Below are 23,622 nucleotides of genomic sequence, written 5' to 3'. Positions count from 1 at the left end.
GGACCGCGTAGGGGCCTGCGCTCATTGGGTCGCGGTGGTTCCGCCCCGAGGTGAAGCAAAGCTGCCGGCCCGCTAATAGAGTCTCAGCTACAGTCCGGCTTTTGTGCGCTCGCCGCTGATCACCCTGCTGGGCATACCTTTACCTCTCTTTCGCCTAATTCTTCCGTGTCTTTTTCAAGCCCCGACTCACCAGTTTCACAGTTTTATCTTCCTTGCCCTTTAACTCTCACCTTCCTTCGCAGATCAGCATGCAGGAAAAAGACGCCTCCCCACACGGTTTCCTGCCTAGGTTCCAACATTTCGCTACGCAGGCCATCCATGTGGGCCAGGAACCAGAGCAATGGACTTCCCACGCTGTAGTGCCTCCCATCTCACTGTCCACCACGTTCAAGCAAGGGGCTCCTGGCCGGCACTTGGTGAGCTGGGTCTGTCTGGGGCGGTCCAGTGTTGGGCGGTAAAAGAGAGATGGCTTATAAATTAAGAAGGCACGCAAGTAATTTGTGAGGTTTAATTTGTGTATATCAGGAATGATGTTTGCTACACCTGTAAACCTCCTTGTAATAAAGCTTTGTATTGAATGGTTCAATGATCATATTTCTTTTGATAAGCATTTCTTTTGATAAGCAGGACTGGAAGGAACAGTTTGTCCAACATGCCCCATAGATTTGGACTGATATTCATGTGATTTTGGCAAATTTGCAGTTCAAAACTGAGTGTCATAACTTCCTTAAGTTACCTTTAGCAACAAAAATTGTAAAGATATAGTAAGGAGTCAACTAAGAAAAAAATTGTCTCATAACTCACCTGGAATCAAGATTATTCCCAGTAGCTATTAACTCCCAATATTATTCCAGTAGTTATTAATAGCCATTGAGCCAGATTCATAGTTACATTCTATCATGTGTATTACATATATTGCCTCACATAATCCTTACAGCAATTCTAGTATGAACTAGGTTCTTATTTCCCTCATGAAAAACCTGAGGTTTGGGGATAAGTATCAATGCAAAGGCCACATGGCTAGTAAGCAGTAGAGCCGGGATTCCAATGCAGTACTGCTCTGGAACCCCACCCACTGTTGGGCATTAGTCTATCCTGTGCTATACTACAGTAATGCTAGCAATAGTCTAACCCATTGCATCATTGTGGTTTAGTAATTAAGAGCTTAAATCATGTAGTCAGAGGACCTAGGTTTGAATTCTGACACCACCTCTTTTTAGCCAGTTGGTCTTGAGCAAGTTACTTGACTTACCTTAAGCCTCAGGTTGATCCTGTGTAAATGGGTTAATAATAGTACCTACCACATAAGTTGTTGATATGTATGTTAAGCTGCATTGTACATTATAACTGCTCAGTAGTTTGCTATTTCATGGTGTTCATATTTGCACTTTTCCTGTTTGATCTGGACAACAACCAGGTTAGAGAGCAAGACAGATATTATGTACTTTTTATAGAAAAGGAACCTACCCAGAGCCATAGATGAGATAGGCCTCTGTGTTCATTACATAGCTTTTCCTTTTTTGGTAGCATACGTGATGGATCTTGGAGTATTTAAAAGTTGCTGAGGTCCAGAAGAAATTACAGTTGACCCTTGAACAACAGGGGTTTGAACTGTGCAGGTCCACTTATATGTTGATTTTTTTCAATAGTAAATACTACAGTGCTGAATAATCTGCAGTTGGTTGAATCTGGGGACATAAACCACAGATATGGAGGAACCTCGGATATGGAGGGCTGACTATAAGTTGTACATGGATTTTCCACTGAGCAGGGGGTCAGTGCCCTAGCCCGGGAGTTCTTCAAGTGTCAACTGTAATTGAATACACTTTGTAGATCCAAAACCTTGATTATACTTCAAACACCTCTTTAGTGTGTTATGTTATATAAGTTGAGGAAAATTCTTTTAGACGTGGCCCTTTGTTTTGTGAAGTAGAGTTCTAAGGGCATTTCTACAACTGGTTTAGGATACTTCTAGCTACTATATTTTGTAATCAAATTGTGTACACAACCTGTCTTCCAAGTTTCTTCCTCGTGTAGGGCTTTGTGAACGTGTAGCTGCCCAAGCTTTAGCATTTAGTGCAAAAGTTAATAATTTAGCTGTGATATTAACAATTAAATGTTTTCAGAGAGGCAGCAGGGGTGGTAAAATCCACGAACTCCTCTTAATATCTTTAAAATGTCAGTTAAGAGCACTAAAGAGAATTTGAGGAGCTGAATGAGAAGCATCTAGTTCTCCACTTCCATCTGGAAAGTCATTGAATGAATGAGAGTGAGAATTGGCACTGAAATATGCTTCTCCCCCCACCCCGCTCCCCAACCACAAAGTTAAATCTCTGCAGTGAATATTTAGGGAGACATGGACTACCTTTCCATGGCAATAGCCACATGAATCTAAACTTTTTTTTCTGTCTGGAGTACAGCTGCAGGTCACATCAAGGAGGTGATGGTGGCCAGTAATGAGGATATCCTGGAGCCCTATAAAATGTCTACCCAGTTTGTCAAAAACAAGGAGACAAAAAAGGCAACAAAACTTAAATATCTATATCTATAGCCATATCTATATCTATCTCTAATACTGGGAGCTCCTGAATCAGAAACAGGTGTAAGAGTGGTTGTGTTTTGTTATATGCTATGTGGGGCAGGAGGAGAAAAGTATGTATAGGATTTTTAGTGAGTGTTTAAGTCCTGGCTTTGAATTCTGGCACTGACATTCCCTGTAACATTTGGCTTTACTTTCTTTAGAGCAGATTGTGAGGATTAAATAAAATGACTGGATACAGAGAGAGACTGACAAATACTGTATGATATCACTTATATGTGGAATCTAAGAAATAAAAGTAACTAGTGAATATAACAACAACAAAAAAAAAACAGACTCACAGATACAGAGAACAAACTAGTGGTTACTAGTGGGGAGAGGGAAGGGGGGAGGGAGGTTAAGGTAGGGGATTAAGAGGTACAAACTACTATATGAAATAAATAAGCTACAAGAATATATAGTATGGCACAGGGAATATAGCCAATATTTTATAATGACTACAAATGGAATATAACCTCTAAAAATTGTGAATCACTATGCTGTACACATGAAACTTATGTAATATTGTACATCAACTATACCTCAATAAAACTAAATAAATCAAATAAAATGACTGGATGAATTCAGGTAGTATAGTGTCATACATGTAAAAGGAATATAATGCAAAATTTAAAAAGGGGTTGTATAGAGCTGTTTTGCTGAGAATTACTCTCTTTTTTGAGTTGCTTTTGTAGAGCTAAAATCTGAACTTCGAGCATTTGTAAGATCTGTTCATAGCTTCCTGTTGGATGCTAAACAGAGCTCACAACACTTATTTTTTAGGAAATGAAGTGCAGGTTAGAAATAGGTTTACTCTGTTGGTTCAGGTGGTTCCTGTTTCCTAATATCCCTAGATTAATGGGTAGAGGTGACTGTAACATAAAAACCACCATTTATCTAGTGGTTAGCACATGCCAGGCATCATGCAGAGAACTTATCTCATTTTATCTTCACATCAATTTTATGAAGTAGATATCTGTATTTTATTCCCATTTTAAAGGTATGGAGATTGACTCTGGGAAATATTAAGTAACTAACCTATTGGCATGTAGCTCGTAAGTGGCAGACACAGAATTCTTACCCAGTTTGGCTGACTTCAGGGTCTCTCCATACCACTACGGCCACAACAGTGATGCTTCTGTCTAATGGCAAGACATGTAATAGATAAATAACAGAAAGACATGGCAGGATGGACCTGTAGTTGAGGAAATGTCTATGTTAAGACCCTGATAATAAATTTAAATCTCTTAGGATGAACTCTAACTTCTTTCCTTCAGGGTTTTGAGTACAGCCGTTCTGGAAATCCCACCAGGAATTGCTTGGAAAAAGCAGTGGCAGCACTGGATGGGGCTAAGTACAGTAAGTGATTTTCATTTCAAAGTTTGTAAAATCTAGAATCCATTCTTATTTGTATAGAAAAAATTACAGAGGTACAGAATGTAGAATTGGAAAGAAATAAGGATTAGCTAGTTCAAAACTCTTATTTTTTTATGACATTGAATTATTTGCTTGAGGTCCCACAGCTGACTTCATATGTATATGTGTAATTATAAGGTGAAAATAAATATGAAGAGAGGCAAAATGGCAGAATTTGCCACTTAGAATTCATGTAAACGTACTCTTCGTCTGAAGCTGTCAGTATAAATAGATACAAATTAACTAAGTTTTATAATACCACCTATGAGAATATAAGCTTTCTTATACTCTGGTTCATTCACCTGCTATTTTGTGCCTGAGAGTAGCACCAAGGAACATTTGCAATAGCCAGGTACCCTTGATACTGTGCTTTGGGAGATTACGGATTAACTCCTCAAAACTTGAATTTCTTCCGTGAAGGGAGTGGATGGCTGTTAAATCATCTCTGTACTTTCTATACAAATGATACGAAATGAGGGCAGAATCGTGAATTTAAAAAAGGAGAGTCTTAGGAGTTTTCTCACAGCAAGAGTGTAGGAATCAGAAATGTTAATATGAGCTTTGGTGTTTGTTTGGGATTGGGGGAGTTTCTTTTGTTTTGGGTGAGAGGGGGAGTTTTTTAAACACTAAATTTCTTAAATTTAGTAATGTGTGGGGAATATTATTTCCCACAGAAATTATAAAGGCTGAGGGTTCATATGCCAGACACTTTTTTCAGGTGGGCTCCAGAAAACACGGTTGTTTTGAATGGGATTTAAAGGTTAGCTTTCTGTATGAATTCATTGTTGGACCACAGATCTGCTTAGTAGAGAACTGCAATGTCAACCTCAACTTTTCTGAAAAAACTTTGCAAAAATTACATTTTCCAAGTTAATTGGATATCCCATCTACTGGTCACAAGTGATTTTTATCATCAAGGTGATACACTGATATTTTATCAGAATATTTTTCTTTACAGTGTTTAATGTGTACAATGCCAGTTTTTTTTTATTATTCAGTTTCACTATTTTTGTTCAATATGAGATTCAGGATCACATGTGTTTAAAGAGAATCCACATTAAAAAATTAAAAAAAATAAAATTTATTAAATTTATCAGGTCTGATTGTGAGTTTTGTTAAAATATTTTCTCAACTGCATATCCATATAGTTAATGGATGAATCATATCTTAGCTCTGTTCCTCAAGTTTGAAATTTCTTTAGAGTTTGATACTTTTAAAGTGTAATTTAATTGGCAATTGGTCTTTTGTCTCCGAATTTTGTAAAGAATTATTTCTTTGAAGCTTTTCAGAGAAATGTTATAACCAAAGCAGAATTAAGTATTTTTATTTTAAAGATATTTTATTTTTGAAATAGAAAGGGGGATTTTGTAATGGTATTAATCAGGGGATTTCTGGTGACTCAGTAGTGACGGTTGTCTTTCAGTCAGCAGAGAGAGGGATATAAAGTAATGCAACTAAATACTGTAGGTGTTTTTAACCTATAGTTCTGACATTTTGGTTTACTCTAACTTGGTTTTTACCTTAGGTTTGGCCTTTGCTTCAGGTTTAGCAGCCACTGTGACTGTTACCCATCTCTTAAAAGCAGGAGACCAAATTATTTGTATGGATGATGTGTATGGAGGTAGGTGACCTCTCTCATTCATGTTGTTTCAGCTGATATTTGAAAGACAATAAAATGGGTCCTGAATTATATTAACAGTGCTACCAGGATTATTGACTATTGATTATCTTTTCAAAATATGATGAACAACTCTATGCTGGTTCACACTTGATAAAGGAGGAGCATAAACACTTAGGGTCTATGCTCCAGAACTTGCTTATAAGAGAGATTGTTTAATAATAATTTTATTTAAGCAGCTGGAATGAGCTTATCCCAGATATATTCTACTCTAGAGAAGATAGTGTTTAAAGAGAGAGTGTTCTAGTGTAATTAAAAATTTTTACCTCCAGTGAAGATGGTCTATAACCCAAGTCATTCTCAAAGGGCTTAACTCTACCCAACCCTTAACCACCCCACCCCCTGCGTTTTTTTTTTTAGGGAAGCTTCTGAAAAGCTGTTGAAAGCTATAGACCTCTTTCCAAAAAATGCACTTAAGACTATACCCAACGTTTATCATTTTAATTTTAAAATGATAAGGCTCCTCTCCAAGGACCCTTACCCCTTGAAACCTATCCATGGATACAAATTTAAGAACTTTCATTCCAAATTGTTTAAATGCTAGTTATATAAAGTGGTAAGTGGGAAGGTAAGGAAGACAAGTTGCCCTTACCTTTAAGTAAGACTGATTTTTGTGTTCAAAACAACAGCAAAAAATTTTGTAAGTATATTATACATATATACCAAATGCTTCCAAATAATTAAAATGTGATTTATGGAATATTATTATCATTTTATCTATCTCCTATTTGAACAAAAAGTTAAATCTGTAAGTTCTTTGAAGGAAGAGACTTACTCTTAGTAATCATTTTATCCCTCTCAGAAATTTGCAAAATGCTTTATATTTTATCATAGTACCCTATGATAGTCTGATGAATTGAAATTATAGAAAAATCAAATTTTTCATTACTATTATAATGTATTATAAAAACCTTCTGGTAAACATAGGTACAAAATCTTGAAAATTGCTGTTGATTTTTTAACAATTCTTTACATTCTTTTTCTATCTTATATTACCTAGGATCAGTCTACCAAAAGTCCAGTATATCTTTTTTTAAAAAATAAATGTATTTATTTATTTATTGGTTGCATTGGGTCTTCGTTGCTGCCTATGGGCTTTCTCTAGTTGAGGAGAGCAGGGGCTATTCTCTGTTGCTGTGCGCGGGCTTCTCACTGCCGTGGCTTCTTGTTGCGGAGCACGGGCTCTAGGTGCACAGGCTTCAGTAGCTGAAGCACGCAGGCTCTAGAGCACAGGCTCAGTAGTTGCGGCGCATGGGCTTAGTTTCTCCACAGCATGTGGGATCTTCCCGGACCAGGAATCAAACCCTTGTCCCCTGCATTGGCAGGCAGATTCTTAACCACTGCACCACCAGGGAAGTCCCTCCAGTATATCTTTTTTTTTTTTTGTGGTACACAGCCCTCTCACTGTTGTGGCCTCTTCCGTTGCGGAGCACAGGCTCCGGACACACAGGCCCAGCAGCCATGGCTCACGGACCCAGCCGCTCTGCGGCATATGGTATCCTCCCAGACTGGGGCATGAACCCGTGTCCCCTGCATCAGCAGGCGGACTCTCAACCATTGCACCACCAGGGAAGTCCCTCCAGTATATCTTTGATGATAATTTTTTTTTTCTTTTTTGGTTCACTATCAATAACAGCAAATTTTTCTTTAAATTTGCATATATATACATCAAATCCAGAACCGTATTTTTAAAAGAAGCCATTCTAAGTTGAATGATTTATCTTCTTTCACTGTAAAACTCTAGTAGTTTGATTTACATTGTCTCATTTGTCTACTAAAGCTTTCAGAACCGCATAACAAAAAGATTGAGAAAGAACAAAGGATAAAAACCAATTCTTTTCTCTTACCAAAGTATAATCAGTTTGAAATTTTATTTTGAATATTTCATTGGCATTGATTCATTTATTTTTTTTAATTTTATTTATTTATTTATTTAGTGGCGCTGGGTCTTAGTTGTGGCATGTGGGATCTAGTTCTTTCACCAGTGATCAAACCTGGGCCCCCTGTATTAGGAGCCTGGGGTCTTAACCACTGGACCACCAGGGAAGTCCCAGTTCATTTATTTTAGATTTGAGTAGTAGGAAGGAATTGTTTTAGAAAGATATTGATATTTCAGGAAGCATGCCACTTCATGTTTGAAGAGTAGAGATTGTATATTTTAAGAAACATTTTCTGCTTCACACAACTTGGTGTGGGTATCAAGTGTATTTTATTTGACTCTGATTTTTAGTTTAAAATTTAAGCCTTATATTCTTTAGTATATGAGAAGGTCAAACTATTCAAACAAAGTAGAATTGCTTTTAGTTGTTTCTTTATTGGTGATTGACACTTCCTTATATTTTTTAAGTGTTTATACTTTTAAGGAATTAATATTTCCTAATACAGTTTTCTTTTCATTTTATCTGATTCTCTTCTGCCTCAGGTACAAACAGGTACTTCAGGCAGGTGGCAACTGAATTTGGATTAAAGATTTCTTTTGTTGATTGTTCAAAAACCAAATTGTTAGAGGCAGCTATTACTCCAGAAACCAAGGTAACTCAGTTTTCAGTTTGTTTGTTTTCCTTGTGATGTTTTGTTTTCATCATTTCTGTTTGCTTGAGGAAATAATTTAAATCTGAATAACAAATTTTACTGGAAGCCATTGGAAACCATCAAGATTAGGATAGGTCTGACTTCTGTGTAGTATAGCATAATGGTTAAGTGCGTGCATTCTGTATTGGGATTCAAATTCTAATTCTGTATCATGGTTGGTGTATTATCATGGGCAAATTATTTAACCAAAGTCTCATTTTTTTTCATTTGCAAAATGGGGACATTTGTACCTGCCTTATTGAAAGGTGATTGTGTGAACTAAATGAGATAAGGCGTATGAAATGCTTATTACAGTACCCAATACATGATGACTGTTAAAAAATTTGTTAGCAAAAGCAGACAATTCTTAACTGCATTACCAAGCTAGTATTGGTAACAAAAGTCACCACAGAGTTTGGGTTACAGAAAAGGAAGTTTGTAAGGAAGCCCCCAAACCCTAAGCATAGTTTTAAGGGTTCTAAGGGATACTTCAGCAAAATGATAGAAACAGAGAATGAGCCACAAGCAGTCTTTAGCTTCCATCCTGGGAAGCTTGTATGCCACCGGAAGGTGTTTTGTGCTGGAATGAATGGCATATGTGATATTCTTTCTTGGGACTTCATTGAAATTCTGCATGGGGAAAAGAAGGACCAGTGCCTTTTATAAGTATCAGCCTTTTCCAACTTTTTGCTAATGATTAAAAGGTTTGAATTGTACTCAAGATTATGTTGCAGTGAATGCTAAAAAATGAAAAGCTTTTCTCACACAAGTTACTTTGAAGATTAACACCAGGGTGAGCTTGAGTGATTAAGGCTTGTTTTTAAAGGAACTTGTTTTTTTTTGTTGTTGTTGTTGTTGTTTTTTGTTTGTTTTCTTGCTTGGGAGAAAAGATTCTTATTAAAATAGCTGGTTTGAGTCTTTCTAAGGGAGGAAAGCATATTGTGTGTATATTAATTCTTGTCAATAGAACTTTATATAGTGCCTCTTTACCAACTTGAAATAATACATTTTTCCCCCTGAAATGTCTGCCTCATCATTTGAAGTAGATTTTTTAAGTCTACGTAAAATCTATTTTGTATTTATTTACTTATTTTTATTTTAATTAATTTTTATTATGAATGAGAATAATAAATTCTTACCCAGAAATAAAATTTTATATGTTCTTAAATAATTCTGTTCTTGTAGAATAGGCATTATTTTAACTACCATGTCTTTTCTACAGTAAAACTCTAGAGTAGGAAGAGAGTTAAACCAGACCACTTGTCCATTTACATAGAAAAAAGAACCATTAATCCTTTTAAAAAGAAAGCTGTAGATAATGTCAATCAATACAGTGGCAGCTTGTTTAACAAACAGAATTCTTTTCTTTGGTCTTTTCTATAACTATCAAACATCCATGATGTGCCTGGATTGTGCTTGGTTTTTGAATAGACAGATAAATATGATACTGTCTCTTAAGTGAGCTGTGGCCAGGTTTTCTGTTGTGTGTGTCACTTTTCTTCCTCACTCTAAAACCCATTCTCTTCTTCAAGTTCTGGGGACTTATTTTGTAGGTTCTAGTGCATCTGGCGTTAAGTTACTATTCAGGATATTTTTGGCGTCATAGAGATTGTTCTCTTTACTGAAAATTCCAGAATGTAAACTTAGACAACCTATGTTATTTATCTTTGAGAACAAAATTCCCAGACATTGAACTATCTCTTTGGAATTCATCCTCTTTTTAATGGAAAATAATTACAATAATTAACTTGAATGCTTTTCTGCTTATATGTACACTATCTCATTTGAGCCTTACAACAACTGTATAAGGTAAATATTATCAATCCTATTGTATAGATAAAAAATTGGAAGAACGTAGAGGGTTAGTTACTTACCTATGATGACTTCTTAGAAATTCATGGGGCTGGGATTCAGATTCAAACCTTTAAACTTCATTATCTATGGTCTTCCAATGTAGCCTCCCAGATGGTTACAGTATATGAGATAGATGTTTGGCAGTGTGTTTTTACAAACTATTGTCATTTACTGAATTGTTTTAGCTTGTTTGGATTGAAACTCCCACAAACCCTATCTTGAAGATGATTGACATTGAAGCCTGTGCACATACTGTCCATAAACATGGAGACATTATTTTGGTCGTGGATAACACTTTTATGTCGGCATATTTCCAGGTAAATGATTAGTAGGCTACACAGGTACCTGTAATTAGGAGAGGAAGGACTTGTTTACATTAAATTACATGAAATCTGCTTATAATTATTGATTAGACAAAGAATTAAAATTGGATCTTTCCTACCATTAGTTAATATCTTTTCAACACTACGTTAATATGTTGTGTGGGGCTTTGTGTGTTTTAAATGTTGTCTTAATTAAAGCTTTTAAGTTCTCTGTGTAAACTCTCTGAAGACCTGGCCGTATTATATGATTGTATATGTCAGTGCCTTACACATAGTAGGGGTTTCAATGTTTATGTTTTGGTTCCAGGTCAGTTATATTATTTTATATATATTTAAACCTGGCTAACTTTTCAAATAAAAGGAAGAGAAAAGCTATACTCAATGACATCTCAGTGTACATCACACATTATTTCTCCATTTGTCTTCCCTCTTTCTAGTTTGTCTTCCCTCAGTGCTTCGAAGACCATGCCCTGCCCTCTATATCTTTACCTTATTTGTATCATGAATTTCTACTCCATGTTTCACCTTGTATCTGTGAGTACAGCTCCTTTACAGTGCTCCTTTTAGACTCTCTCTTTTCCTGCCTGTCCTCTACATACATCTCTTCCCCACTCAAACCCTCCCATTCATCCGCAATTCCTTTCTTTCTTTTCTTGTACATTTTTCCAGATTCTTCTTTTCTGCTTTGCTCCTTTTGGTAGATCATCTTGGGATCTCTCTATAATTGACTGGTTGTCTGGCTTTTCCCCACACGTTCTCCTTTTCTTTCGTCTGGGTAACCTAACTCTGTTATCTTTCTTTATTAGGAGTTACCATCTCCCTACTATTTCCTTTTTGTCTGTATCCTGTGGTCATTCTTATTACACCTCCTGTAGTTCACCTTTATTCTGCAGAGCTCCTGAAACCCGAGCTCATTTTCTCCAACTCTTCAATTAGGCACATGTTTACAAGCTCAATTGTTTATATTCCCTGCTTCTGTTCTGGGTCCCTGAAGTTGGCTGACTCCCTAGGAGTCTGCACAAAGCTGTTCTTCACCTTACTCCATTTTATTCGGAAGGCACTACCATGTTTTACCTTCCTTTCCTGAAACACATTTCCTGGCTACAATGTGTTCAGATGGCTTCATGTGTCATCTACCTTTGGCTCATGATATAGCTTCAGCTGATTCTTTTTTTTTTTTTTTTTGCTATGCGGGCCTCTCACTGTTGTGGCCTCTCCCGTCACGGAGCACAGGCTCCGGACGCGCAGGCTCAGCGGCCATGGCTCACGGGCCCAGCCGCTCCATGACATGTGGGATCTTCCCGGACCGGGGCACGAACCCATGTCCCTTGCATCGCAGGCGGACTCTCAACCACTGCGCCACCAGGGAAGCCCCAGCTGATTCTTATATCAAGTAAGGCAGTTGTTTCCAAGTGAAAATCTCCTGGCATCATCTATTTGTCCCAGGTGATTTTCACTCTTGGAGTCTTTATCCCAACTCCTTACGCCAACTACCACTTACAGTAGGGCAGTTATTATAGCATAGGATTGCTCTAGCTGAGTCATCATGAGTCCTGTATATTCCCAAAGAGATTGCATGAATCATTTTAGCTGGGCCTGCCCAGGTTACTCATCAGGCCTGGCCCTTTTTCTCCTATTGTTGTCACTAAAATAGGTCCAGTTTTTCCACCTTTCTGAAGCCCACATCACATTCCTCATGCCAGGGACTGCAATTTGCTTCATTTCAGTCTGGATTCATTCCAGTTGAATTAATCAGAATCACAGTGTCCCTAGGCAACCACAAACCAAATGTGGAACCACATTTGGTTCCACAAAGCAAATCTTCTGAAAAGATCCTCTCATTATTTTACACTCATGAAAAGTGGGTATGTTCTGTCTTTCCTGTCTTTTGTCTTCTTGATCTTTTATAAGTCTCACAAAAGGCAAAATGGACATACAAGCATAAAGTTTCCACGTAGAACCTCTGAATTCCGGTAGTCTGAGTCCTGTCTCTACCATTTTTTAAATCTGAGTGATCTATTTTATTTTTCTTAGTCCCTTTTCCCCATCTGTACAATTAGTCATAAAAATACTGATTTTATTGAGTTAGGTAAAGTATTTTGAACAATGCTTCACTGGGTTATGTAAAGTGCTTCACTGGGTTATGTAAAGTAACTCATGATTCTTGGAGCATAATGGCATCAACAGTTGTTAGTTATTGGTTTTTATTTTTCCTTTTGACCATAGAGTTTACAGAATGTTAGCCCTGGAAGAGACCTCACACAACATCTAGTTTGACTCATCACTTTAGAGATGAGCAAACACATATGTAGAGAGTGCTTTGAGGAATACCACACTTAAAATGTGCTATTTTTGAAACCCTAAATGAAAAGTCCCATAGCCCCCAGCTAGGGAGGTTAAAAAAACACACACACACACACATGCGCGCACGCGCGTGCCCACGCACACACACACTTTATTTTAAAGGAAATTTAAATGGAAAGATGTTGATATTATATTATTTAGTGAATAAGTTGTTTATTAGTTTAATTTTCACCGTAAACAAAGACATCTAAGACTAAAGAATTACTTTGCAGGAAAGTTCAGTGAGGGAAAACAATCTAAACAAATTTCCTTATAAGTGATTTTACACTTGACAAAACTAGTATAATAAAAGAGTAATTAAGAGTCAAGATCATGGCAAATCAATAAATAACCACAGCATACATTGTAAGGTTTTAATGATTAAAAACCTAAGCACATCACTTTTATACTTACTTGACAGAACAATTGCTAAATGTTTGTGTCAACTATTCTGTGTTTACTGAGTCATAAAATGCCAACATCTCTGCTAAAGGTAATAAATTTAGGGGCTAGTCAGCAACTGCTCTAAAGAAACAAGTTCAGAAGACCTGTTGACCTGAGTTTATCTGCTATTTCCAGAAAATTTGTGCCTTTGGATTTAATACTGGTTCTAATACTTTGTATTTTTATTTGGTGTGAGGGAGGAAAGGGAAAGATAATACCAGAGTTCCTGGAAATTTTAAGATGTGCGTATTTTTAAAAGTTAGAATAGGAATGGAATTTACAATAATAAATAGGCAGGCAATGAAGCATATTTTCAAGTGATTTCCCATTTGGAATAAAAACCTTTTATTCTTTTCAGCGGCCTTTGGCTCTGGGAGCTGATATTTGTATGTATTCAGCAACAAAATATATGAATGGTAAGACAGTCTTCACTTAGAATGTTCTTTTCCATCAATAGATGAAAGTAGCATAAGACTTTATCCTTTTATCCCTTTACTTCTATTATTCAGGTTTTCTCTGTGACTCATGTAGAAAGTAAGAAAATACTTTGATTAAATATAGGACTTCATTTATAGCAGACAAAACTATGCTCATGATTTAACAGCAGAGGATTAAAATGTACTATAAATGTTATATTTTTATCCTGCTGATAGCTTAAAAAGAAACATTTAATTTTTACATGATTTTAATTTTATTGTTTAAGGTATAGCTTTTGCTAAAGTTTATTTAAACTGATTCTACAGGGATTTTTCCCAGAGTTTTTTCAAGTGAAAGTCACATTTTAGAAATTATAAGCTGAGGAATAAACATATGTTGTTTTTAACTTAAAGTTTTTTGGTTTTGTTTTGTTTTTTTTAGGCCACAGTGATGTTGTGATGGGCTTAGTGTCACTTAATTCTGAGAGGCTTCATGATAGGCTCCGATTCTTGCAAAATTGTAAGTATTAAAAAACCCAAATTTCCCCTTATGCTCTCAAAGTGACTACATTTGATATTTGTATTTCCACTAAGTGCTGTGAAGTGATAGCATTCCACTAATTTAGGAAGAAATGAGAAATAGTGGGAAAAATTCTGATTTTTTAGAGGAAAGAAAAATTGAGTTATAAAAATACAGTTATAACATAATAGGGCTTTACAACATGACCAAGAGATATGTTTTGTTATTTTTCAAAGCCATGTTACTTTTGATCATAATTTGGTAAAGCTCAAGTAAATTTTTGTTTTTTTCTGTCCCACCGAGCATCACGTAGGATCTTAGTTCCCCGACCAGGGATCAAACCCGCGCTCCTTGCATTGGAAGTGTGGAGTCTTAACCACTGGACCACCAAGGAAGTCCCTCAAGTGAATTTTTAGTTTTATGACTTAATGGATTCTTTTGTCTCTTTTTTTAAACATTTGGAATGATGGCTTTCTTATACTATACCTTTTCTATCTGAAATGATGATAACTTTTAAATGGCACTTAACATATAAACTTATATTTTTCAACAGGTGTCTAAACGTCTGTTTTCTGTTTAGATTGTTTTCTTATCTCAGGTATGGAGAAGGGTTTATTGAAAGAGACTTGATTTAACCACTGTGATTTGACAGAAAGATAAGATACAAACATAATTAGGAATAAAAATCCCCTTCCAGGGAATACATGTTGGGTAGCAAAAGGGGGCACTGAGGAAGGAAACCAAAATTTATTGCTTGATAAATTCCTTTCATTTACAAAAAAAAAAAAAAAGGACTGAGGCACGTATCCTGGAGGCATGGGAAATCACAGGCTGCTTTAGACAAAAGCTAAATAGAATATTGGTAGAACACTCAGAAATAATAGGAGCTGAACTGCTATTTTCTCTGTGTATTATAATACTCTGTCAAAGAAATACAAGATTAAACTATGTCCTTTCATTAAAATCATAGAAAAGACTTGATGCTCATATTTGAAAAGTTCATATCATTGTATTTGTACTTAATTTTCAGGATAATTCATTTTCCCTCTCATTTTTTTAAAAATAAATTTATTTATTTATTTTTGGCTGCGTTGGCTCTTAGTTGCTGCGCGTGGGCTTTCTCTAGTTGCGGTGAGCAGGGGCTACGCTTTGTAGCGGTGCGTGGACCGCTTCAGTAGTTGTGGCACTCCGGCTCAGTAGTTGTGGCTCACGGGCTTAGTTGCTCCACGGCATGTGGGATCTTCCCAGACCAGGGCTCGAACCCGTGTCCTCTGCATTGGCAGGTGGATTCTTAACCACTGTGCCACCAGGGAAGCCCTCCCCTCTCATTTTAAAGCCCATTTCACTAAGCATGTTTTATGCTTCATTCTCATGTTTCTAATTTGATATATTAATTTTTCCCACTAAAACTCAAACATTGGGCTTTGTAGCTAACTTCTCAGAGTCACTATAATGAAAAAGAGCAGTGAGAGGATTTTCTGGGTGCCTCCTCACCTTCAGACTAATCCAGGACATGTTCATTTTGCAGCTCTTGGAGCAGTTCCATCTCCTATTGACTGTTACCTCTGCAATCGAGGTCTGAAGACTCTACAAATCCGCATGGAGAAGCATTTCGAAAATGGAATGGCAGTTGCTCAGTTTTTGGAGTCGAATCCTTGGGTAGAAAAGGTTATTTATCCCGGTATGTTAATCTGCTTTCTAAGCACATATGCTTACACTAGGATTTTAAGTGTCATCCTATGCATCCTGTTTATGTAACATTTGTTTGTAAGTTAGGTGCTTTCATATATTTTTATGTTGTTCACTTATTGAGCTTTTTGTGTGTCTGTGTGTCAGGCTTTTTGGTGGGTCTGATGGTAAAGAAGATGGACATGATCTCTGGCCTAGAGTTGTCTATAGTCTAGTGGTTGCTTGGATGTTAAAAAATTAATCTTACATATTTGATGTTCCTGTCTTTAGCTTGAAGGTTTGTGTATACCTGTTCCAGGATTGCAACCTTGTACTTTCCAGTAATTTGCTGGTAATCTTATCAGTCTGATATTCTGCATTAGCTCTAACTTTTATCTGATATAGATTGAGACTTGATACTTGGTACCAAAACTCCCCCGAAATTCTATTACTTTTTTTTGGAATTTCTTCACCTTTACAACATCTAGAAATGCTCATGTGAGTTAGCAGACTTACATGTTACTCTTTGAATTTATTTTACCAGACTTTTTAATTGTGGTCTGGTCGTCTTAAGTAAATAGTTCTTTTAAACCCTTTTGAGGTGTGCATCCATGTAGTCTTGGGTGTAAAGGAGAATTAGGCTTGATCCCTGCCCTTAAGGAATTTAGATAAGGCAAGGCAGAAATACATAGGAGATTAAATGCCCTAATATGTACACTAGGTATAGAGCTGTTGACTGGTGTGCATTTTGAATGGAGGAAGGGAGAAGAGTTTTGGGCTGTGCCCTGAGGAGTGGGTAGCATTTGTTAAAAGGTCATGGACAAGACATTTCAGATTTTTTCCATAAGTGTTTATTAAAGCCAACCATGGGCCAGGCCTTGCACTCGGAACTAGGATCCAATTATTAATAAAAGAAATAGCTTTCTCCTCATGGAGTTAGTCTGGTGGGTAAGACAGACATTAAGCAAAAAAATTACAGAGGATATAATTAACAGAGGGAAGGGGGCAGTCAGTGGAGAGAATGTTCCAGGTTAAAGGGAGAGCATATGCAAAAGTCCCAAGTTGAAAAAGAGTGTGATGCCACTGGTGTAAAGAAAGCTGGCATGGCTAGAGCAAGGAGAGACCAGAAAAGATAGGTCAAAATGAAGCTAGAGAGATAGACAGGGACCAGAACAAGAGGTCAGATGTCAACATGGCATAAAGCTCATTATTAGGCTTATTTGCAGTTGACTTAAGCAAATGGTGATTTTGTTGTTGTTCTGAAATTACATGTTTGACTCTAAAATAAGACATTCGTTATACCTTATGACTACAGGACTGCCCTCTCATCCTCAGCATGAGCTGGCAAAGCGTCAGTGCACAGGTTGCCCAGGGATGATCACCTTTTATATCAAGGGCTCCCTTCAACATGCTGAGACTTTCCTCAAGAACCTAAAGGTAAACTTTCAAACTAGTTTTTTAAACTGTAGACGTTAAGACCTTCTTATAACATTATTATAGTCATTATTTCTCACTTCCACCTGACTCATATTAATGTTGTTGTACCTGGAGTTCACACCCACAAGCCTCTTTGTCATGAAATGCTTTGGGTTGGAAAATCACTTGAAACAAGAGTGATGCAGTAGCAGATATATGAATCTGCTTACTTAACTTATTTAACTCTGCACACTGCCGTCCATTTGAGAGAGACAGAATGTTCTAATCCATTGGTTTTTAAATTTAAAGTGAACCGTCTTTTCAAATGAAGTATTATATGAAACCGCAGTAGTGTGTGGTCACTGCAATGACGAAAGACTGTTCTGAAATCCAGCCTAGGAATGGCTTTCTAAACCCTGCACCACCCAGGTTGCATCTGCCTGGAGTGACGGAAGGGAGGCCTTTGCCTAATGTTCACAGAGGCAGAAGGCTCTCAGGGGCCCTGGGAGAGAGACCTGTGTAACTCCATACTTTGGGCTTACTTTGAGCTCATGCAGTAATGTATTTAAGACTGAGTTTTAAATACTACAGATCTAAAGAAAAGGATGCTTCTGGATTAGTCAAAGTTCTATTGGTTCTAAAATTTGTCCACTTCTAAAATCAGAAATATAGTAGTGCACATTTGATTTAACACAGTTGTGAGAAGAATTTTTAACATGTTGTGAAATTCTATGACACTATAACACTAAATACAACAACCAAGTTTTTTTCCCTTCTTCCCTAGGAAGGGGTTAAATAGATGTATTAATTTAGTGAGTGATACATATTAATGAGTAAGTTTGTATAACTTGATAGACATTTAGAGATTTTTATTTAAAGGTTAACCACAGAGCTATGTCTCAAGTGTAATAATTCTGAGGTTTTAGAGCTCATGTTATTGTGCTGGGTCTTAGTTGCAGCTGAAGGGCTCCTTAGTTGTGCCTCATTGGCTCCTTAGTTGCGGCATGTGGGCTCCTTTTATTAGTTGTGGCAGGCGGGCTCCTTCTTTGCAGCTCAAGGGCTCCTTAGTTGATCTTTGTCTGCTCCTTAGTTGCAGCATGTGGGCTCCTTAGTTGCAGCTCACCATCTCCTTAGTTGTGGCACATGAACTCTTAGTTGTGGCATGCATGTGGGATCTAGTTCCCTGGCCAGGGATCGAACCTGGGCCCCCTGCATTGGGAGCGTGGAGTCTTAACCACTGTGCCACCAGGGAAGTACCGATCAACTTTTTTTTTTTTTTTTTTTTTTTTTGTGGTACGCGGGCCTCTCACTGTTGGGGCCTCTCCCGTTGCTGAGCACAGGCTCTGGACGCGCAGGCTCTGTGGCCATGGCTCACGGACCCAGTCGCTCCGCGGCATGTGGGATCCTCCCGGCCCGGGGCACGAACCCGTGTCCCCTGCATCGGCAGGCGGACTCTCAACCACTGCGCCACCAGGGAAGCCCACTGATCAACTTTTAATGTTTTAAAAATTAACACATAATATGTCTAATTGGGGCGTCCCTGGTGGCGCAGTGGTTAAGAATCTGCCTGCCAATGCAGGGAACACAGGTTCGAGCCCTAGGCTGGGAAGATACCACATGCCGTGGAGCAACTAAGGCCGTGCGCCACAACTACTAAGCCTGTGCTCTAGAGCCCGCGAGCCACAACTACTGAAGCCCATGTGTCTAGAGCCCGTGCTCCATAGCAAGAGAAGCCACCACGATGAGAAGCCTGTGCACTGCAATGAAGAGTAGCTCCCGCTCGGCGCAGCTAGAGAAAGCCCGGGCGCAGCAACAAAAACCCAATGCAGCCAAAATAAGTAAAATAAATTAATTAATTAATTTAGTCTGGTGAAATCATTGTTATGGATTTTATTCTGATTTTTTCTCCAAGTTTTTATCCAATTTGTAGTTTATTCATAATTGCACCATTTTCCATCCCCCGTCCCGAGGCCATTTTATCAACAACATTTATTTTTAGATTTTAGTATTTTTATTTTAGTAGAAGATCTATATTAATATTTTCTTTGCCACAGCTATTTACACTGGCTGAGAGCTTAGGAGGATATGAAAGTCTTGCTGAGCTTCCGTAAGTATTTCTGTTTTTCTCAGTATTTTAACTTTGATTTCAGCTGTAATGATTGTTTGGAAAAGGAGTAGGATAAAATCGGGGATCATTCAAGATATTTAGCAATAAGAGCAGCATGGCACTATCTAGTTGGAATGGACTCTAACTCCATAGAATGGAGACCCTGATAAAAATCTAATGGGGGCTACTAAACAGTAAGCTGCGTCCTCCCAAATTTTGCTTTTTTCCTATCCTATTTGCCTGAAGGAGATTCCAGCGGTAATTCTCTGACCTCCGAACCAGGGCCACTTGTTCTACTCCACTCTGCTCTGGAAGGGACGTTGGAGACTTTGTACCAGAAAGGCTGATTTTAAGACTCCAGGGGAAATTGAGAATGTGTTTCTGATAAAAAAAATCCTCCATACTCTTATTTATCAGAGGAGAGCCCTGCTAGTTACCATCAAGTCTGTTTGTTTTCTGTTTTCTGTGGGGTAAATGGCTCTGTGTCATCTGTGACATAAACCCAAAATTCAACTGTATTCCTGACCCTTCATTAACTGACCCAACCAATTCATCTAATTTTATCAAAGCACCAGAGGATAATAGAACACAAAACAGCCTAAGATCAGGGAGTCCAACAGCTTATATTACAGACAAGGAAACAACGGTTCAGAAAGTTTTGCTGATGAATCAAATGTCACACAGGAATATGTTAGCAACTTCACTCTTGAGGCTTTGCGTCAGAAACTGTGAGCGGAGAGTTTAAAGCAGCCTTGATCTGGATTTGAGAACATCAATCACTTAACCTTTGTGCTTCAATCTTTTCATCCATAAAATAGTATTAATAATTAAAATAATGATTATTATTTAATGATTATCTGTCCCAGCAAGCATTCCTGAGCTACATCCTGTTTTTCTTTTTACGTTTCTATGACCATATATTATAATTATTACAGGGATAAATCAATATCATTACCTATTAATTTTCAACTGTATTAAATGCATGGTATATTTCTATGTTTTAATTTTCATGAACATTTCTTTTTTTTTTTTTTTTTTGCGGTACGCGGGCCTCCCACCGCTATGGCCTCTCCCGCTGCGGAGCACAGGCTCCAGACGCTCAGGCTCCGCGGCATGTGGGATCTTCCCGGACCGGGGCACGAACCCGCGTCCCCTGCATCGGCAGGCGGACTCTCAACCACTGCGCCACCAGGGAAGCCCTTCATGAACATTTCTGAAATAACTATGTGCAGAGGAATGTCAGGGATTACTAAAATTTAGGCACATTTCCTGCCCTGGTTTAGTAGTTTATAGTTCATGCGGAGAGTCAGGCAATTTCATAATCTTTAAAAAAAAAAAAATGAAACCCAAATAATGATTCAAATAATTAAAATAAGCCATAGAGGTTTTTGTTAGTCTTTCAGGAAAATGCTTGCTAATAAGTCTGGATGCACAAGAGGGCACACTCAGCATATGAAATTGGTTTATTTTTCGTAGTAATGCAATGTATATTACTTTAAGGCTCTCTTAAAAGTAGACCTCGCTTGATTTATTTAGGGATGTGGTTTAAAGTTGCTTGGCCCTCAGGAGCTCCAGCTAAGCGCTAACCCCAGTGCCAGTGGAAGCATAAATTTAGGTCAGAGCTTGTCTGTTTTATCACCCTCATTCTGTGTCTCCCAACAACGCTGCAACTAGTGCAGCATTGCAGTCAGCGGGGAGGAAGCTGAGCCAACATGTACTGGGTTGGTCTCCCAGCCTAACAACGTGTGTTAACTTGGTGACCTTAGAAAACTTACTTATCCACTCTCAATTTCAGTTTTCTCGATTTTAAAATGTGGATAACAGTGTACTGAGATAAGGAAATTGACTGAGGACAGGTAACTTTTACAAGCCCAACACAGCCAGTATGTGGAGGGGCTGAGAATCATACCCAAGTCTATTGGCCCCAGAAGCCTAAGTTCTTATTTCTACACATTCACTCTCTTTTAAGGAATTAAGAGCCTAAAAAGGCCGAACATTTTAAGGAGGAGGTTTGCATGTAAAACTTCATTAGAGTGATCAAAGAAGATATTCATTTACTTTGGACACAACTCAGATTTTCTTTCCATGGGCCTGAAGTGGATAGGAGAAAGTGATTCCTTCTGCTGGTGGTGGAAGGGGATGGTGGAATGTTGGGGGCAGTGTACATCTAAGCGCTCCCTAAGACTATATAAGCCTCCCCTCTGTGATGCCTCAGCCCGCAGAGATTCTCCCTCCTCTGATCTCCGGCAGTTCTTATTGTCCATACTTGTTTGGTATTTGCTGTAGACTGTTCTGTTTTGTGAATTGTCATAGTCTTTAGCTCCTGCTTTGTTACCTAAAGAAAATATCTCATTCTTCTTGGTTTCCCAATTCTTACTATAGAGCCTGAACCATAGTAGGTGCTCTACCCTTACCCATGCTGACGATGACGATGAGTTGCTACGTGATCTTGAACATCCTCTGAGGCCTCTGTGTCATGAGTTATGTGTTGGAATTAATTCCTAATGCTTAGTGATTGCTACCAGTGATCGTAGGTTGTCTTTCCCTGATCTGCCTCAGAAGGTCCAGTTCTGGATTGATCCTTTGATCCAGATGGAATTAATTCTGACCAGCTCTTGATCCAAGAGGCCTCTTATAAGTGCAGCTGGTTGGTCATGGGGTGTATGACTTCTGGCCAAGGCCTCATTCAGGTTGGTGTTAAAATCCACACACTGGAGGCTATGTCTTCCCCTCCTGCATGGGGGTGTTTGACTGGCACCTTCAGTGTCCGATTGAGTATACCTTACTGATGGTATGAAAACAATAAAAGATCTTTGTGTTCATTTAAAATCATGACTAGAAATGATAATTTGCACAATTCCTTAATTTTTTGCCTGCGAAACATTGTAGGTGTATGAAGCATTTGATATCTAGAGTAGAAAAATTTTGAAAATAGTTGCAATTTATAAGATAGAAACATGCATCTCCTGCTACAATATAGTGATCAAAATTTTGCTCGTTCTTTCTTTCAGGGCAATCATGACCCATGCTTCAGTGCCTAAGAGCGACAGAGAAGTCCTTGGAATTAGTGACACACTGATTCGACTCTCTGTGGGCTTAGAGGATAAACAAGACCTACTGGATGATCTAGATCAAGCTTTGAAGGCAGCAGTAAGTTTTATTTTAGTGTGTGTGTGTGTGTGTGTGTGTGTGTGTGTGTGTGTGTGCGCGTGTGTGTGTGTGTGCGCGCGCACATGCTTAATCTTGGGAGTGGCGGGTCACTATGTTTATAGAGTGGCCTCACTATGTTTATAGAGTGGACTGTAAACGTTTTCTCTTTTCTTATTACAATATACAGGGTGTATAAATGTATAGGGAAATCAGTCGAAATGCAGATTTAAAAGAATGTAGTCTTCAGAAAAGAATTCTTGGAGGAGGTGAAGTCTTTGCCTGAAGGTTTAATAACATATTTTTCTTGTGCACTGTTAATACAGCACTCTCCAAATGCAAGTCACAACTAGCATTCCAGAACTGCTATTAGAGGTTGCTTCCTGCAAAAAGATCAAAACTTCTGAATAATTGAATGGACCATTAAAGAGCCTTTGCAGAGTTTTCAAGTGAAAATTTTAAGGGACTTTATTACCTTTCACAACTGTAATCTTCCTGGTATCATTCCTGTTAAAAAGTTTCCTCTTTCCCATATTGTAATTGACAAGTCAATTCTGTTAAGATCTTTTTGTTAATTTGGATATACATTTGCCTCTGAAGGAGGTGAGATTTGTGCTGCTGTTGGGGATTGTGTTCTTTTTTTCAAGCTTAAGATTTATATTGATCATGTTTACAATATAATGGCATTTCATTTTTCATGTTTTCTGAGGAATTTAAATTATTAAATGAATGTTCTTAAATCAAGGGTGATTTTGTATATTGTTGAAAATTGCACTCAAAGCAATGGTTTACACTTAATTACCATAAGCCAAAAATCAAATATCTGAAAAGTCTGTGAAATTTTACTGATTTAAGGTTGTACTTACTATTTTTTTAAAAAATAAATCTAATTATCAAATGTATCCCATTGTGATATTTCTGTACTATGTGGCATTAAATTGTATTCCTGGGCCCTTTTAATTCCCAACTCTTAGAGGTCTCAGCTTCTTAATTTTTATAAATTCAATTGTGTAATTATCATGGTCAAATCTTAGTGTTTGCACGTTAGTTATAAAATCTGTACGGGGCAGGTCAAAAGCCACTTTTATAGAGAAATATTACTTCTTATATTTTCATCTGAAATAGTAAATTTGTTGAGGCT

The 23,622-nt window shown here is 37.8% G+C and overlaps 1 protein-coding gene across 5 annotated transcripts; it reads left to right on the top strand.

Moving 5' to 3' along the window:
* The first annotated feature begins 51 nt into the window (after positions 1 to 51).
* Positions 52 to 23,383, top strand: CTH (cystathionine gamma-lyase). Of its 5 annotated transcripts, XM_030865942.2 has the most exons (12): positions 54 to 416; positions 3,856 to 3,937; positions 5,520 to 5,615; positions 8,095 to 8,204; positions 10,283 to 10,414; positions 13,566 to 13,623; positions 14,066 to 14,143; positions 15,672 to 15,824; positions 17,127 to 17,248; positions 19,282 to 19,334; positions 22,346 to 22,484; positions 22,808 to 23,383. In XM_030865942.2, exons 1-12 carry the CDS (start codon positions 249 to 251, stop codon positions 22,832 to 22,834), a joined length of 1,218 nt encoding a protein of 405 aa, XP_030721802.1. In that variant the 5' UTR covers positions 54 to 248; the 3' UTR covers positions 22,835 to 23,383. The 5 variants fall into 5 exon arrangements, with proteins under 5 accessions (XP_060160303.1, XP_060160316.1, XP_030721805.1 ...); XM_060304320.2 differs by lacking the exon at positions 22,808 to 23,383 and having other exon boundaries at positions 52 to 416; positions 22,346 to 22,777; XM_030865945.2 differs by lacking the exon at positions 10,283 to 10,414 and having other exon boundaries at positions 53 to 416.
* Positions 23,384 to 23,622: the final 239 nt, after the last annotated feature.

The sequence above is a fragment of the Globicephala melas genome, chromosome 1 (assembly GCF_963455315.2).
Source record: "Globicephala melas chromosome 1, mGloMel1.2, whole genome shotgun sequence".
NCBI lineage: Eukaryota > Metazoa > Chordata > Mammalia > Artiodactyla > Delphinidae > Globicephala > Globicephala melas.
This window is presented reverse-complemented; position numbering and strand designations above follow the sequence as displayed.

Coding starts and splice junctions, on each gene's coding strand:
- CTH (XM_060304320.2), top strand. CDS start 249: ATGCAGGAAAAAGACGCCTCCCCACACGGTTTCCTGCCTAGGTTCCAA. Junction 8,205..10,282: donor CTATTACTCCAGAAACCAAG/GTAACTCAGTTT, acceptor GAATTGTTTTAG/CTTGTTTGGATTGAAACTCC. Junction 10,415..13,565: donor TTATGTCGGCATATTTCCAG/GTAAATGATTAG, acceptor TATTCTTTTCAG/CGGCCTTTGGCTCTGGGAGC.